This window comes from Hypanus sabinus, chromosome 7 (assembly GCF_030144855.1).
Source record: "Hypanus sabinus isolate sHypSab1 chromosome 7, sHypSab1.hap1, whole genome shotgun sequence".
Taxonomy (NCBI): Eukaryota; Metazoa; Chordata; class Chondrichthyes; order Myliobatiformes; family Dasyatidae; genus Hypanus; species Hypanus sabinus.
The window spans coordinates 2,995,430-3,016,501 of record NC_082712.1 but is presented as its reverse complement, the minus strand read 5'-3'; the positions used below and the strand labels follow the sequence as shown (position 1 = coordinate 3,016,501).

General features: G+C 50.8%; 1 protein-coding gene across 1 annotated transcript in view; it reads right to left on the bottom strand.

The window, feature by feature from the left end:
• Window positions 1-16,032: 16,032 nt before the first annotated feature.
• The window catches only part of LOC132396499 (sperm flagellar protein 2-like), an 85,406-nt gene continuing 80,366 nt past the window's right edge, over window positions 16,033-21,072 (bottom strand). The window contains exon 12 of the mRNA XM_059974060.1: window positions 16,033-16,248. Coding sequence (XP_059830043.1) covers window positions 16,048-16,248 — 201 coding nt within the window. The 3' untranslated portion in view covers window positions 16,033-16,047. The remainder of the gene's footprint in view (window positions 16,249-21,072) is intronic.

Genomic DNA, 21,072 nt, shown 5'->3' with positions numbered 1-21,072 from the left:
CCACACCTAACCGCTGGCTGACCCAAACCAACACCTAAACACTGACTGACTCACACCACACCTAACCACTGACTGACACACACCCACACCTAAACACTGATTGACCCAAACCCACACCTAAACACTGACTGACCCACACCCACACCTAAACAATGACTTACCCAATCCCACACCTAAACACTGACTGACCCACAGCACAACTAAACACTGACTGAACCAAACCCACACCTAAACACTGACTGACCCAAACCCACACCTAACCACTGACTGACCCAAACCCTCACCTAAACACTGACAGACCCACACCCACACCTAACCACTGACTGACCCACACCCACACCTAAACACTGACTGAACCAAACCCACACCTAACCACTGACTGACCCAAACCCACACCTAAACACTGACTGACCCAATCCCACACCTAAACACTGACTGACCCAAACCCACACCTAAACACTGACTGACCCACACCCACACCTAAACACTGACTGACCCAAACCCACACCTAAACACTGACTGACCCACATCCACACCTAAACACTGACTGACCCACACCACACCTAAACACTGACTGACACACACCAGACCTAACCACTGACTCACACACACCACACCTAAACACTGACTGACCCAAACCCACACCTAAACACTGACTGACCCAAACCCACACCTAAACACTGACTGACCCAAACCCACACCTAACCACTGACTGACCCAAACCCACACCTAACCACTGACTGACACACACCCACACCTAAACACTGACTGACACACACCCACACCTAACCACTGACTGTCACACACCCACACCTAACCACTGACTGACCCAAACCCACACCTAATCACTGATTTACCCAAACCCACACCTAAACACTGACTGACCCAAACCCACACCTAAACACAGACTGACCCACACCCACACCTAAACACTGACTGACCCAAACCCACACCTAAACACTGACTGACCCACACCACACCTAAACACTGACTGACCCAAACCCACACCTAAACACTGACTGACCCAAACCCACACCTAAACACAGACTGACCCACACCCACACCTAAACAATGACTGACCCAATCCCACACCTAAACACTGACTGACCCAAACACACACCTAAACACTGACTGACCCACACCCACACCTAAACACTGACTGACCCAAACCCACACCTAAACACTAACTGACACACACCCACACCTAAACACTGACTGACCCAAACCCACACCTAAACACTGACTGACCCAAACCTACACCTGAAGACTGACTGACCCACACCCACACCTAAACACTGACTGACCCAAACCCACACCTAAACACTGACTGACACACACCCACACCTAAACACTGACTGACCCAAACCCACACCTAAACACTGACTGACCCAAACCTACACCTTAAGACTGACTGACCCACACCAGCACCTAAACACTGACTGACCCAAACCCACACCTAAACACTGACTGACACAAACCCACACCTAAACACTGACTGACCCAAACCCACACCTAAACACTGACTGACCCAAACACACACCTAAACACTGACTGACCCACACCCACACCTAAACACTGACTGACCCAAACCCACACCTAAACACTGACTGACCCAATCCCACACCTAAACAGTAACTGACACACACCCACACTTAAACACTAACTGACCCAAACCCACACCTAAACACTGACTGACCAACATCCACACCAAAACACTGACTGACCCAAACCCACACCTAACCACTGAGTGACCCAAACCCACACCTAACCACTGACTGACCCAAACCCACACCTAAACACTCACTGACCCAAACACACACCTAAACACTGACTGACCCACACCACACCTAAACACTGACTGACCAACACCACACCTAAACACTGACTGACACGCACCCACACCTAAACACTGACTGACCCAAACCCACACCTAAACACTGACTGACCCAAACCTACACCTGAAGACTGACTGACCCACACCTAAACACTGACTGACCCACACCCACACCTAAACACTGACTGACTCACACCATACCTAACCACTGACTGACACACACCACACCTAAATACTGACTGACCCAAACCCACACCTAAACACTGACTGACCCAAACCCACACCTAACCATTGACTGACTCACACCACACCTAAACGCTGACTGACCCACACACCTAAACACTGACTGACACACACCCGCACCTAAACACTGACTGACCCACGCCCACGTCTAAACACTGACTGACCCACACCACACCTAAACACTGACTGACACACACCCACACCTAACCACTGACTGACCCAAACCCACACCTAAACACTGACTGACTCACACCACACCTAACCACTGACTGACACACACCCACACCTAAACACTGATTGACCCAAACCCACACCTAAACACTGACTGACCCACACCACACCTAAACACTGACTGACCCACACCACACCTTACCACTGACAGACCGAAACCCATACCTAAACACTGACTGACCCACACACATAAACACTGACTGACACAGACCCACACCTAAACAGTGACTGACACACACCCATACGTAAACACTGACTGACCCACACCTAAACACTGACTGACCCACACACCTAAACACTGACTGACCCAAACCCACACCTAACCACTGACTGACCCAAACCCACAGCTAAACACTGACTGACACACACCCACACCTAACCACTGACTGACCCAAACCCACACCTAAACACTGACTGACTCACACCACACCTAAACACTGACTGACCCATACCACTCCTAAACACTGACTGACCCAAACCCACACCTAAACACTGACTGACCCAAACACACACCTAAACACTGACTGACCCACACCACACCTAAACAATGACTGACCAACACCACACCTAAACACTGACTGACACACACCCACACCTAAACACTGACTGACCCAAACCCACACCTAAACACTGACTGACCCAAACCTACACCTGAAGACTGACTGACCCACACCTAAACACTGACTGACCCAAACCCACACCTAAACACTGACTGACCCAAACCTACACCTTAAGACTGACTGACCCACACCCACACCTAAACACTGACTGACCCACACACCTAAACTCTGACTGACCAACACCCACACCTAACCACTGACTGACCCACACCCACACCTAAACACTGTCTGACCCAAACCCACACCTAAACACTGACTGACCCACAGCACAACTAAACACTGACTGAACCAAACCCACACCTAAACACTGACTGACCCAAACCCACACCTAACCACTGACTGACCCAAACCCTCACCTAAACACTGACTGACCCACACCCACACCTAACCACTGACTGACCCACACCCACACCTAAACACTGACTGAACCAAACCCACACCTAACCACTGACTGACCCAAACCCACACCTAAACACTGACTGACCCAATCCCACACCTAAACACTGACTGACCCAAACCCACACCTAAACACTGACTGACCCACACCCACACCTAAACACTGACTGACCCAAACCCACACCTAAACACTGACTGACCCACACCCACACCTAAACACTGACTGACCCACACCACACCTAAACACTGACTGACCCAAACCCACACCTAACCATTGACTGACTCACACCACACCTAAACGCTGACTGACCCACACACCTAAACACTGACTGACACACACCCGCACCTAAACACTGACTGACCCACGCCCACGTCTAAACACTGACTGACCCACACCACACCTAAACACTGACTGACACACACCCACACCTAACCACTGACTGACCCAAACCCACACCTAAACACTGACTGACTCACACCACACCTAACCACTGACTGACACACACCCACACCTAAACACTGATTGACCCAAACCCACACCTAAACACTGACTGACCCACACCACACCTAAACACTGACTGACCCACACCACACCTTACCACTGACAGACCGAAACCCATACCTAAACACTGACTGACCCACACACATAAACACTGACTGACACAGACCCACACCTAAACAGTGACTGACACACACCCATACGTAAACACTGACTGACCCACACCTAAACACTGACTGACCCACACACCTAAACACTGACTGACCCAAACCCACACCTAACCACTGACTGACCCAAACCCACAGCTAAACACTGACTGACACACACCCACACCTAACCACTGACTGACCCAAACCCACACCTAAACACTGACTGACTCACACCACACCTAAACACTGACTGACCCATACCACTCCTAAACACTGACTGACCCAAACCCACACCTAAACACTGACTGACCCAAACACACACCTAAACACTGACTGACCCACACCACACCTAAACAATGACTGACCAACACCACACCTAAACACTGACTGACACACACCCACACCTAAACACTGACTGACCCAAACCCACACCTAAACACTGACTGACCCAAACCTACACCTGAAGACTGACTGACCCACACCTAAACACTGACTGACCCAAACCCACACCTAAACACTGACTGACCCAAACCTACACCTTAAGACTGACTGACCCACACCCACACCTAAACACTGACTGACCCACACACCTAAACTCTGACTGACCAACACCCACACCTAACCACTGACTGACCCACACCCACACCTAAACACTGTCTGACCCAAACCCACACCTAAACACTGACTGACCCACAGCACAACTAAACACTGACTGAACCAAACCCACACCTAAACACTGACTGACCCAAACCCACACCTAACCACTGACTGACCCAAACCCTCACCTAAACACTGACTGACCCACACCCACACCTAACCACTGACTGACCCACACCCACACCTAAACACTGACTGAACCAAACCCACACCTAACCACTGACTGACCCAAACCCACACCTAAACACTGACTGACCCAATCCCACACCTAAACACTGACTGACCCAAACCCACACCTAAACACTGACTGACCCACACCCACACCTAAACACTGACTGACCCAAACCCACACCTAAACACTGACTGACCCACACCCACACCTAAACACTGACTGACCCACACCACACCTAAACACTGACTGACACACACCAGACCTAACCACTGACTCACACACACCACACCTAAACACTGACTGACCCAAACCCACACCTAAACACTGACTGACCCAAACCCACACCTAAACACTGACTGACCCAAACCCACACCTAACCACTGACTGACCCAAACCCACACCTAACCACTGACTGACACACACCCACACCTAAACACTGACTGACACACACCCACACCTAACCACTGACTGTCACACACCCACACCTAACCACTGACTGACCCAAACCCACACCTAATCACTGATTTACCCAAACCCACACCTAAACACTGACTGACCCAAACCCACACCTAAACACAGACTGACCCACACCCACACCTAAACACTGACTGACCCAAACCCACACCTAAACACTGACTGACCCACACCACACCTAAACACTGACTGACCCAAACCCACACCTAAACACTGACTGACCCAAACCCACACCTAAACACAGACTGACCCACACCCACACCTAAACAATGACTGACCCAATCCCACACCTAAACACTGACTGACCCAAACACACACCTAAACACTGACTGACCCACACCCACACCTAAACACTGACTGACCCAAACCCACACCTAAACACTAACTGACACACACCCACACCTAAACACTGACTGACCCAAACCCACACCTAAACACTGACTGACCCAAACCTACACCTGAAGACTGACTGACCCACACCCACACCTAAACACTGACTGACCCAAACCCACACCTAAACACTGACTGACACACACCCACACCTAAACACTGACTGACCCAAACCCACACCTAAACACTGACTGACCCAAACCTACACCTTAAGACTGACTGACCCACACCCGCACCTAAACACTGACTGACCCAAACCCACACCTAAACACTGACTGACACAAACCCACACCTAAACACTGACTGACCCAAACCCACACCTAAACACTGACTGACCCAAACACACACCTAAACACTGACTGACCCACACCCACACCTAAACACTGACTGACCCAAACCCACACCTAAACACTGACTGACCCAATCCCACACCTAAACAGTAACTGACACACACCCACACTTAAACACTAACTGACCCAAACCCACACCTAAACACTGACTGACCAACATCCACACCAAAACACTGACTGACCCAAACCCACACCTAACCACTGAGTGACCCAAACCCACACCTAACCACTGACTGACCCAAACCCACACCTAAACACTGACTGACCCAAACACACACCTAAACACTGACTGACCCACACCACACCTAAACACTGACTGACCAACACCACACCTAAACACTGACTGACACGCACCCACACCTAAACACTGACTGACCCAAACCCACACCTAAACACTGACTGACCCAAACCTACACCTGAAGACTGACTGACCCACACCTAAACACTGACTGACCCACACCCACACCTAAACACTGACTGACTCACACCATACCTAACCACTGACTGACACACACCCACACCTAAATACTGACTGACCCAAACCCACACCTAAACACTGACTGACCCAAACCCACACCTAACCATTGACTGACTCACACCACACCTAAACGCTGACTGACCCACACACCTAAACACTGACTGACACACACCCGCACCTAAACACTGACTGACCCACGCCCACGTCTAAACACTGACTGACCCACACCACACCTAAACACTGACTGACACACACCCACACCTAACCACTGACTGACCCAAACCCACACCTAAACACTGACTGACTCACATCACACCTAACCACTGACTGACACACACCCACACCTAAACACTGATTGACCCAAACCCACACCTAAACACTGACTGACCCACACCACACCTAAACACTGACTGACCCACACCACACCTAACCACTGACTGACCGAAACCCATACCTAAACACTGACTGACCCACACACATAAACACTGACTGACACAGACCCACACCTAAACAGTGACTGACACACACCCATACGTAAACACTGACTGACCCACACCTAAACCCTGACTGACCCACACACCTAAACACTGACTGACCCAAACCCACACCTAACCACTGACTGACCCAAACCCACAGCTAAACACTGACTGACACACACCCACACCTAACCACTGACTGACCCAAACCCACACCTAAACACTGACTGACTCACACCACACCTAAACACTGACTGACCCATACCACTCCTAAACACTGACTGACCCAAACCCACACCTAAACACTGACTGACCCAAACACACACCTAAACACTGACTGACCCACACCACACCTAAACACTGACTGACCAACACCACACCTAAACACTGACTGACACACACCCACACCTAAACACTGACTGACCCAAACCCACACCTAAACACTGACTGACCCAAACCTACACCTGAAGACTGACTGACCCACACCTAAACACTGACTGACCCAAACCCACACCTAAACACTGACTGACCCAAACCTACACCTTAAGACTGACTGACCCACACCCACACCTAAACACTGACTGACCCAAACCCACACCTAAACACTGACTGACCCAAACCCACACCTAAACACTGACTGACCCACACCACACCTAAACACTGACTGACCCAAACCCACACCTAAACACTGACTGACCCACACCCACACCTAAACACTGACTGACCCAAACCCACACCTAAACACTGACTGACCCAATCCCACACCTAAACACTGACTGACCAACACCCACACCTAAACACTGACTGACCCAAACCCACACCTAAACACTGACTGACCCACACCCACACCTAAACACTGACTGACCCACACCACACCTAAACACAGACTACACACCCACACCTAAACACAGACTGACCCACACCACACTTAAACACTGACTGACCCACACCACACCTAAACACTGACTGATCCAAACCAACACATACCACTGACTGAGCCACTCCACACCTAAACACAGACTGACCCACCACACCTAAACACAGACTGACCCACACCACACCTAAACACTGACTGTCCCACACCCACACCTAAACACTGACTGACCGAAACCCACACCTAAACACTGACTGACCCAATCCCACACCTAACCACTGACTGACCCAAACCCACACCTAAACACTGACTGACCCACACACACACCTATACACTGACTGACCCACACCCACACCTAACCACTGACTGACCCACACCCACACCTAAACACTGACTGAACCAAACCCACACCTAACCACTGACTGACCCAAACCCACACCTAAACACTGACTGACCCAATCCCACACCTAAACACTGACTGACCCAAACCCACACCTAAACACTGACTGACCCACACCCACACCTAAACACTGACTGACCCAAACCCACACCTAAACACTGACTGACCCACACCCACACCTAAACACTGACTGACCCACACCACACCTAAACACTGACTGACACACACCAGACCTAACCACTGACTCACACACACCACACCTAAACACTGACTGACCCAAACCCACACCTAAACACTGACTGACCCAAACCCACACCTAAACACTGACTGACCCAAACCCACACCTAACCACTGACTGACCCAAACCCACACCTAACCACTGACTGACACACACCCACACCTAAACACTGACTGACACACACCCACACCTAACCACTGACTGTCACACACCCACACCTAACCACTGACTGACCCAAACCCACACCTAATCACTGATTTACCCAAACCCACACCTAAACACTGACTGACCCAAACCCACACCTAAACACAGACTGACCCACACCCACACCTAAACACTGACTGACCCAAACCCACACCTAAACACTGACTGACCCACACCACACCTAAACACTGACTGACCCAAACCCACACCTAAACACTGACTGACCCAAACCCACACCTAAACACAGACTGACCCACACCCACACCTAAACAATGACTGACCCAATCCCACACCTAAACACTGACTGACCCAAACACACACCTAAACACTGACTGACCCACACCCACACCTAAACACTGACTGACCCAAACCCACACCTAAACACTAACTGACACACACCCACACCTAAACACTGACTGACCCAAACCCACACCTAAACACTGACTGACCCAAACCTACACCTGAAGACTGACTGACCCACACCCACACCTAAACACTGACTGACCCAAACCCACACCTAAACACTGACTGACACACACCCACACCTAAACACTGACTGACCCAAACCCACACCTAAACACTGACTGACCCAAACCTACACCTTAAGACTGACTGACCCACACCCGCACCTAAACTCTGACTGACCCAAACCCACACCTAAACACTGACTGACACAAACCCACACCTAAACACTGACTGACCCAAACCCACACCTAAACACTGACTGACCCAAACACACACCTAAACACTGACTGACCCACACCCACACCTAAACACTGACTGACCCAAACCCACACCTAAACACTGACTGACCCAATCCCACACCTAAACAGTAACTGACACACACCCACACTTAAACACTAACTGACCCAAACCCACACCTAAACACTGACTGACCAACATCCACACCAAAACACTGACTGACCCAAACCCACACCTAACCACTGAGTGACCCAAACCCACACCTAACCACTGACTGACCCAAACCCACACCTAAACACTGACTGACCCAAACACACACCTAAACACTGACTGACCCACACCACACCTAAACACTGACTGACCAACACCACACCTAAACACTGACTGACACGCACCCACACCTAAACACTGACTGACCCAAACCCACACCTAAACACTGACTGACCCAAACCTACACCTGAAGACTGACTGACCCACACCTAAACACTGACTGACCCACACCCACACCTAAACACTGACTGACTCACACCATACCTAACCACTGACTGACACACACCCACACCTAAATACTGACTGACCCAAACCCACACCTAAACACTGACTGACCCAAACCCACACCTAACCATTGACTGACTCACACCACACCTAAACGCTGACTGACCCACACACCTAAACACTGACTGACACACACCCGCACCTAAACACTGACTGACCCACGCCCACGTCTAAACACTGACTGACCCACACCACACCTAAACACTGACTGACACACACCCACACCTAACCACTGACTGACCCAAACCCACACCTAAACACTGACTGACTCACATCACACCTAACCACTGACTGACACACACCCACACCTAAACACTGATTGACCCAAACCCACACCTAAACACTGACTGACCCACACCACACCTAAACACTGACTGACCCACACCACACCTAACCACTGACTGACCGAAACCCATACCTAAACACTGACTGACCCACACACATAAACACTGACTGACACAGACCCACACCTAAACAGTGACTGACACACACCCATACGTAAACACTGACTGACCCACACCTAAACCCTGACTGACCCACACACCTAAACACTGACTGACCCAAACCCACACCTAACCACTGACTGACCCAAACCCACAGCTAAACACTGACTGACAAACACCCACACCTAACCACTGACTGACCCAAACCCACACCTAAACACTGACTGACTCACACCACACCTAAACACTGACTGACCCATACCACTCCTAAACACTGACTGACCCAAACCCACACCTAAACACTGACTGACCCAAACACACACCTAAACACTGACTGACCCACACCACACCTAAACACTGACTGACCAACACCACACCTAAACACTGACTGACACACACCCACACCTAAACACTGACTGACCCAAACCCACACCTAAACACTGACTGACCCAAACCTACACCTGAAGACTGACTGACCCACACCTAAACACTGACTGACCCAAACCCACACCTAAACACTGACTGACCCAAACCTACACCTTAAGACTGACTGACCCACACCCACACCTAAACACTGACTGACCCAAACCCACACCTAAACACTGACTGACCCAAACCCACACCTAAACACTGACTGACCCACACCACACCTAAACACTGACTGACCCAAACCCACACCTAAACACTGACTGACCCACACCCACACCTAAACACTGACTGACCCAAACCCACACCTAAACACTGACTGACCCAATCCCACACCTAAACACTGACTGACCAACACCCACACCTAAACACTGACTGACCCAAACCCACACCTAAACACTGACTGACCCACACCCACACCTAAACACTGACTGACCCACACCACACCTAAACACAGACTACACACCCACACCTAAACACAGACTGACCCACACCACACTTAAACACTGACTGACCCACACCACACCTAAACACTGACTGATCCAAACCAACACATACCACTGACTGAGCCACTCCACACCTAAACACAGACTGACCCACCACACCTAAACACAGACTGACCCACACCACACCTAAACACTGACTGTCCCACACCCACACCTAAACACTGACTGACCGAAACCCACACCTAAACACTGACTGACCCAATCCCACACCTAACCACTGACTGACCCAAACCCACACCTAAACACTGACTGACCCACACACACACCTATACACTGACTGACCCACAGCCACACCTAAACACTGACTGACCCAAACCCACACCTAAAAACTGACTGACCCAAACCCACACCTAAACACTGACTGACCCAAACCCACACCTAAACACTGACTGACCCACACACACACCTAAACACTGACTGACCCACACCACACCTAAACACTGACTGACCCAAACCCACACCTAAACACTGACTGACCCACACCACACCTAAACACAGACTGACCCACACCACACCTAACCACTGACTGACCCAAACCCACACCTAAACAATGACTGACCCAATCCCACACCTAAACACTGACTGACCCAAACACACACCTAACCACTGACTGACCCAAACCCACACCTAAACACTGACTGACCCACACCCACACCTAAACACTGACTGACCCAAACCCACACCTAAACACTGACTGACCCTCACTACACCTAACCACTGACTGACTCACACACCTAAACACTGACTGACCCACACACCTAAACACTGACTGACACAATCCCACACCTAAACAGTGTCTGACACACACCGATACCTAAACACTGACTGACACAATCCCACACCTAAACAGTGTCTGACACACACCCACACCTAAACACTGACTGACACACACCCACACCTAAACACTGACTGACACAAACCCACACCTAAACACTGACTGACACACACCCACACCTAAACACTGACTGACCCAAACCCACACCCAACCACTGACTGACCCACACCACACCTAACCACTGACTGACACACACCCACACCTAAACACTGACTGACACACACCCACACCTAAACACTGACTGACACAAACCCACACCTAAACACTGACTGACACACACCCACACCTAAACACTGACTGACCCACATCCACACCTAAACACTGACTGACACACACCACACCTAAACACTGACTGACCCACACACACACCTAAACACTGACTGACCCACACCACACCTAAACACTGACTGACCCAAACCCACACCTAAACACTGACTGACCCACACCACACCTAAACACAGACTGACCCACACCACACCTAACCACTGACTCACACACACCACACCTAACCACTGACTGACCCAAACCCACACCTAAACAGTGACTGACGAAATCCCACACCTAAACACTGTCTGACCCAAACCCACACCTAAATACTGACTGACCCAAACCCACACCTAAACACTGACTGACCCACACCCACACCTAACCAGTGACTGACCCAACCCCACACCTAAACACTGACTGACCCAAACCCACACCTAAACACTGACTGACCCACACCCACACCTAACCAGTGACTGACCCACACCACACCTAAACACTGACTGACCCAAACCCACACCTAAACACTGACTGACCCACACCCACACCTACACCTAACCACTGACTGACCCACACCACACCTAACCACTGACTGACCCTAACCCACATCTAAACACTGACTGACCCAAACCCACACCTAAACACGGACTGACCCACACCCAAACCTAAACACTGACTGACCCAAACCCACACCTAAACACTGACTGACCCAAACACACACGTAAACACTGACTGACCCAAACCCACACCTAAACACTGACTGACCGAAACCCACACCTAACCATTGACTGACTCACACCACACCTAAACACTGACTGACCCACACACCTAAACACTGACTGACACACACCCGCACCTAAACACTGACTGACCCACACCCACACCTAAACACTGACTGACTCACACCATACCTAACCACTGACTGACACACACCCACACCTAAATACTGACTGACCCAAACCCACACCTTAACACTGACTGACCCAAACCCACACCTAACCATTGACTGACTCACACCACACCTAAACACTGACTGACCCACACACCTAAACACTGACTGACACACACCCGCACCTAAACACTGACTGACCCACACCCACACCTAAACACTGACTGACCCACACCACACCTAAACACTGACTGACACACACCCACACCTAACCACTGACTGACCCAAACCCACACCTAAACACTGACTGACTCACACCACACCTAAACACTGACTGACCCACACCACACCTAACCACTGACTGACCCTAACCCACATCTAAACACTGACTGACCCAAACCCACACCTAAACACGGACTGACCCAAACCCACACCTAAACACTGACTGACCCACACCACACCTAAACACTGACTGACCCAAACCCACACCTAAACACTGACTGACCCAAACCCACACCTAAACACAGACTGACCCACACCCACACCTAAACAATGACTGACCCAATCCCACACCTAAACACTGACTGACCCAAACACACACCTAAACACTTACTGACCCACACCCACACCTAAACACTGACTGACCCAAACCCACACCTAAACACTGACTGACCCAATCCCACATCTAAACACTAACTGACACACACCCACACCTAAACACTGACTGACCCAAACCCACACCTAAACACTGACTGACCCAAACCTACACCTGAAGACTGACTGACCCACACCCACACCTAAACACTGACTGACCCAAACCCACACCTAAACACTGACTGACACACACCCACACCTAAACACTGACTGACCCAAACCCACACCTAAACACTGACTGACCCAAACCTACACCTTAAGACTGACTGACCCACACCCGCACCTAAACACTGACTGACCCAAACCCACACCTAAACACTGACTGACACACACCCACACCTAAACACTGACTGACCCAAACCCACACCTAAACACTGACTGACCCAAACACACACCTAAACACTGACTGACCCACACCCACACCTAAACACTGACTGACCCAAACCCACACCTAAACACTGACTGACCCAATCCCACACCTAAACACTAACTGACACACACCCACACTTAAACACTAACTGACCCAAACCCACACCTAAACACTGACTGACCAACATCCACACCAAAACACTGACTGACCCAAACCCACACCTAACCACTGAGTGACCCAAACCCACACCTAACCACTGACTGACCCAAACCCACACCTAAACACTGACTGACCCAAACACACACCTAAACACTGACTGACCCACACCACACCTAAACACTGACTGACCAACACCACACCTAAACACTGACTGACACACACCCACACCTAAACACTGACTGACCCAAACCCACACCTAAACACTGACTGACCCAAACCTACACCTGAAGACTGACTGACCCACACCTAAACACTGACTGACCCAAACCCACACCTAAACACTGACTGACCCAAACCCACACCTAAACACTGACTGACACACACCCACACCTAAACACTGACTGACCCAAACCCACACCTAAACACTGACTGACCCAAACCTACACCTGAAGTCTGACTGACCCACACCCACACCTAAACACTGACTGACCCACACCAGAGTAGAAAGTCGAGGGATAGAGTTTAAGAGTCACGGGGTAATGATGCAGCTCTATAAAAATCTGGTTAGTACACACTTGGGAGTACTGTGTCTAGTTCTGGTCGGTTCACTATAGGAAGGATGTGGAAGCATTGGAACGGGTACAGCGGAGATTTACCAGGATGCTGCCTCGTTTGGAGAGTATGCATTATGATCAGAGATTAAGGGAGCTAGGGCTTTACTCTTTGGAGAGAAGGAGGATAAAAGGAGACATGATAGCGTTGTACATGATATTAAGAGGAATAGACAGAGTGGACAGCCAGCGCCTCTTCCCCAGGGCACCACTGCTCAGTACAAGAGGACATGGCTTTAAGGTAAGGGGAGGGAAGTTCAAGGGGGATATTAGAGGAAGGTTTTTCATTCAGAGAGTGGTTGGTGTGTGGAATACACTGCCTGAGTCAGTGGTGGAGGCAGATACACTAGTGAAGTTTAAGAGACTACTAGACAGGTATATGGAGGAATTTAAGGTGGGGGGAGGATTATGTGGGAGGCAGGGTTTAAGGGTTGGCACAACATTGTGGGCCGAAGGGCCTGTACTGTGCTGTACTATTCTATGTTCTGAGGTCACACAAGTAACAAAGTTCTAAGTATTTGAGAGAAAGATTACCAGGGAGTCAAATGTGAGTCCGAGGATGGAATCAATCAGGGTGTTTCTGGTTTGTGAATTCCGCATGGTACATAACACACTCTCTCTGAAATTTATTGTATCCAAATCTGATGGGTTAAATTAGGCAGAAGGTGGGATGGACAGTAGTTTTTGTGTCTGTACCTCAACATCTGATGCATTCACAAACGAACTGATTAATGCTTCTGAAAAAGGTCATCACAGCTGCAGCAAGGACAGTGGTTCATCAGGATGCCTGTGAAGTAAACTCCGCTGGCACATTGTCTTATTCTCCAATTGCAACAGCGCTATGGGAACCCCTTCACCAAAGGCTCAGCCGCACCTGCAGTGCAGCTGAAATGGACAATGAACGAAAGCCCCACCCAGCAGTATTACAGGACATCCATCTGCCTTCTGTTAGTGCAGGGAGACCTCCAGCCCACCCACATCATACCTCACTATATCCGGGTCTCCCAAGATGGGTAACTGTACATCAGCCACATTAATCAGTGGTATCCGTGCAAACTCTTTGCTGCTGTCCAGAGGGATCTTCCCCTCCATCCCTTTGTAGTAATCCTGCAGGAATCGGGAAGTATCCTGGAAACGATCCACCTCCACCTGCCATAGATGAACAGGACGTAGAAATGAATTCCCCTTCGTTTGGTGTGGCCCATCCGTCAGCATTGGACATTCCTCGTGACTCGGTATTCACTCAGCCTGGGTTGCAACATATTGCCACCAGAGTGGATGCAACTGGGAGACTCACTGTGGGAGGGTGGTACTGAGGGATGGTCACAGTGGGAGGGGTGGTACTGAGGGAGGGTCACACAGTGGGAGGGGTGGTACTGAGGGAGGGTCACACTGTGGGAGGGTGGTACTGAGGGATGGTCACAGTGGGAGGGGTGGTACTGAGGGATGGTCACAGTGGGAGGGGTGGTACTGAGGGATGGTCACAGTGGGAGGGGTGGTACTGAGGGAGGGTCACACTGTGGGAGGGGTGGTACTGAGGGAGGGTGGTACTGAGGGAGGGTCACACTGTGGGAGGGTGGTACTGAGGGAGGTTGGTACTGAGGGAGGGTCACACTGTGGGAAAGTGGTACCGAGGGAGGAGTGGTACTGAGGGAGGGTCACACTGTGGGAAGGTGGTACTGAGGGAGGGGTGGTACTGAGGGAGGGTCACACTGTGGGAGGGTGGTACTGAGGGAGGGTCACAGTGGGAGGGGAGGTACTGAGGGAGGGTCACACTGTGGGAGGGGAGGTACTGAGGGAGGGTCACACTGTGGGAGGGGAGGTACTGAGGGAGATTCACACTGTGGGAGGGGAGGTACTGAGGGAGGGTCACACTGTGGGAGGGGAGGTACTGAGGGAGATTCACACTGTGCGAGGGGTGTACTGAGAGGGCCTCACACTGTTGGAGTTCTCTCTCTTAAAGTTGAAAATCTGCAGCGAAATCACCAAAAAACGGTTTTGGAGACTGCCAGAAGACTCTGGAAGTGTGGAGTGTCATCTCAGCTGAGGAATGTAACAGTTTCCTTTCCAAAACAAGAGAAAATCAGCAGATGCTGGAAATCTGAGCAACACACATAAAATGCTGGAGGAACTTAGCAAGACAGGCAGCATCTAGGAAACGAGTACAGTCAACAGTAGCCATTCCCCTGAATAAGTTCACCGTCCTGGATGCTGTTGGTGAGGACGACTGACTAGGTGTGAGCCACGGTGGCAGGGCCTCCGGCACTGAGTCTGACCCTGTGGTGCAGAAGGGTGGGATGGAGAAGAGGAGAGTTGTCGTCATTGGAGACTCTATAGTCAGGGGAGCAGACAGGAGATTTTGGGGACGTGAGAAGGAAACCCGCATGGTTTGTTGCCTCCCGGGTGCCAGGGTCCGGGATGTCTCAGACCAGGTACGAGAGGGAAGCAACCAGAAGTCGTGATACATGTTGGGACCAGCGACATAAGCAGGAAGAGGGATGAGGTCCTGAAGTGTGAGTTTCGGGAACTAGGCAGAAGGCTGAAGAACAGGACCTCAAGGGTGGCATTCTCAGGATTGCTGCCAGTACTATGTGATAGTGATGGTAAGAATTGGAGGAGATGGCAGTTGAATGCGTGGCTGAGGAGTTGGTGCAGGGGGCAGGGTTTTAGATTTTTGGACCATTGGGATCTTTTCTGGGGAAGGTGGGACCTGTACAGATTGGATGGGTTGCACCTGAACTCGAGGGGGAGCAATATCCTTGCAGGTAGACTCTCACAGCTACCTGGATTATTCCTCTTCCCACCCTGTCTCCTGCAAAAATGCCATCCTCCATCTCTGCCGCATCTGCTCTTGGGATGAGGCTTTTCACTCCAGGACGAAGGAGATGTCTTCTTTTTTTAAACAAAGGGGGTTCCCTTCCTCCACCATTAACTCTGCTCTCAAACGCATCTCTCCCATTTCACGCACATCTGCTCTCACTCCATCTGCCTGCCACCCCACTCGGGATAGGGTTCCCCTTGTCCTCACCTACCACCCCACCAGCCTCCGGGTCCAACATATAATTCTCCATAACTTTCGCCACCTCCAATGGGATCCCAATACCAAGCACATCTTTCCCTCCCCCCTCTTTCTGCTTTTCACAGGGATCGCTCCCTACGCAACTCCCTTGTCCATTCATCCCCCCCATCCCTTCCCACTGATCTCCCTCCCAGCACTTATCCTCGTAAGCAGAACAAGTTCTATACCTGTCCTTACACTTCCTCCCTCACCACCATTCAGGGCCCCAGACAGTCCTACCAGGTGAGGCGACACTTGTCCCATGATCCTTTCCCTTCTCCAGCTCTGTATCCCTTTTGCCAATCACCTTTCCGGGTCTCAGCTTCACCCCACCCCCTCCGGTCTCCTATCATTTCACATTTTCCCCTCCTCCTTCTACTTTCAAATCTCTTAATATCTTTCCCTTCAGTTAGTCCTGACGAAGGGTCTCGGCCTGAAACGACGACAGCGCTTCTCCTTGTAGATGCTGCCTGGCCTGCTATGTTCCACCAGCATTTTGTGTGTGTTGTTTGAATTTCCAGCATCTGCAGATTCCCTCGTGTTTGCTTGCCGCTTGATGGGTTGTCCAAGGAGGGTGACCTGCCCTCAGGTGGAGTGCTCAGAGTGTATGTCTGCTGGGGGGAGGGGGGTTGACACTGGTGAATGGGGGTTACTTGAGGCATTGGGGGGTTCACCTGTGGTGACAGTACTCCTAGGTCACCATCCTCACAGAAGGAGTGGCGTGCCAGGGTCATGATAGGTGGGGAAGTCACAATTCCTCCATGCATTGCCTCTGGCAGGGGTGGCTGATCAAGGCAACCTGGGCTCAAGCCCTTCTTCTGGTCTTTGAAAAGGCCAATGGGATGCCCCTACTGGGGGTCAGAGGCACAGTCAAAAGCAGCAGCAGTGATCAGAGGACCAGCCCTGCCCTGCAACTAGGAACAAGCTGTGGATGTTGTCAGTGAGCCAGAGGGAATGGGGCCTCCCCCTAGCAGTGGTTCTGAGGCTGGAGCCACTCCTGTGATGGGGTCACTCGAAGAGGTTGTTTCTGGTAGTGGGGTATTCATATGCAAATAGGACAATGACGATGAGAATGACCTGGGATGCAGTGATGGGGATGAGGAGGACTCTTTTGAAGCCAAGATGGTGGACAAGCTCAGCCTCAGCAGTGAGCCTCAGACTGTTACCATGGAGGATATTCGGGAGATATCAGCTGAGTCTTGGTGCTGACAGCATAAGGTTGATGGACGGGGTTGTGCGATCTGTCTACACCATCCTTAAAAAGGCGAATGATTCAGAAGTGTTTGGGAAGGAGTGACACTGTTTCAGGAAATTCCTGAAAGCTGTTAGGGGTGCATAGACACAGGGTAAGGAGGTATGCTACTGCTAGCCTGGGTGCTGGCAGGAAGGTGTAGCACAATCATAAAGGAGACAGTAGAGAGCCTTAATGGCAGCAGGGAGCCTTACTCCAGGTCCCCTCATCTCTCGGTCCTCAGGGAACGGAGGTATGCAGTGTGGAAACCCACACTATTCCAGGAGTCAAATCCACTGAATTCCTGGATTGGCAGGGGAGGGTCTGCATGAGTCACCTCAACTCCAGTTCGAGCGAGGTGGCAGTACCGTTGGCTCCATACACCCAGCCAGCGATGCTGAAGGTACACGAGCTCGAGCCAGGACACCTGCCTCATCTCACCATGTGCTTGGATGGTGTACACCTTATTAATATGTACCCAGCCCAGCCTGATGCTTGTTTCGTAAGGTAGCTGTGCGGTTGGGCTCCATTGACAGAGGAGAGTGGGTTGTCCTCAGGAGAGAATTGTTCAATTGTACCAAGAGGAGAGAGATCGCTCTCGTCCTCAGGCAAGGCAGCCACTAAGGGACCCCAGTTGGATCTTTTGATTTGGTCAACATCTGGTGACTCCTGTGCCTTCTGTAGGATGACAGGAGGAAGTTTACGACTCAACTGTCTGTACACTTCCAGGGTGCTTGTCTCCTGTGTGTTGTTGGCCTCCTGGCAGTCGGTGCCGTTTTTGTGGGTGTCTATGTGGGCAGGTTGCATATACTGGCATTTCAACAACCGGTTGCTGGAGGATGGCCAATCCCAAGTCTCATTTCATCTGATCTGAGAAGCCTGGAGGGGCGAGCAGAGGGATTTCCCCACCCCGAGGCTCTGGTGGGATATAGGCAAAGCTCACTTCCAACTCTTGCAAGGAATACACTGAAGGTTAAGCAAGAAACAGGTGTCCCCGATCGAGTGGCTCCAGAAAGAGCCGCTGGACCTGGAGTCTCTGCTGACCTCAACCATGAGGGATCTCTCTTTTGGCAGAAATACCAGGAGAAGGAGGAAATGCTCAGTGACCTGCAGCTCAAGGGATCCTGAGATGCTTTTGTGAGGTCCAGCTGTTACAAGATCTGGGGCACACATCACCCTTCTTTTACTCTCTGGAGAAATGGAGTGGTGTGCACTGGCAACTTGTGGAGCTGCTGGTTCAGGATGGCTCCTTCATCATAGATCAGCTGAGAATCATTAAGGAAGTTTATTCATTTTACCCTGGTCTCGATGGACTGGTCAAGTGAGGAGGTGTGGGAGGATCCACCAAAGGTCAGCCCTGAGACCATCAGACCATAAGACATAGGAGCAGAATAAGGCCATTCAGCCCTTTGAGCCTGCTCTGCCAATCCATCATGGCTGATCCCACAACCCCATACACCTGCCTTTTTGCCATATCTTTTGATGCCCTGACTGATCAGGAAACTATCAACTTCCACCTTAAATAATCGCACAGACTTGGCCTCCACCACAGTCTGTAGGAGATACACTACTCTCTGGGTAAAAGAAAATCCTCCGCATCTGTTCTAAAAGGTCGCCCCTCAATTTTGAGGCTGTGCCCTCCAGTTCTGGATACCCCCACCATAAGAAACATCCTCTCCACATC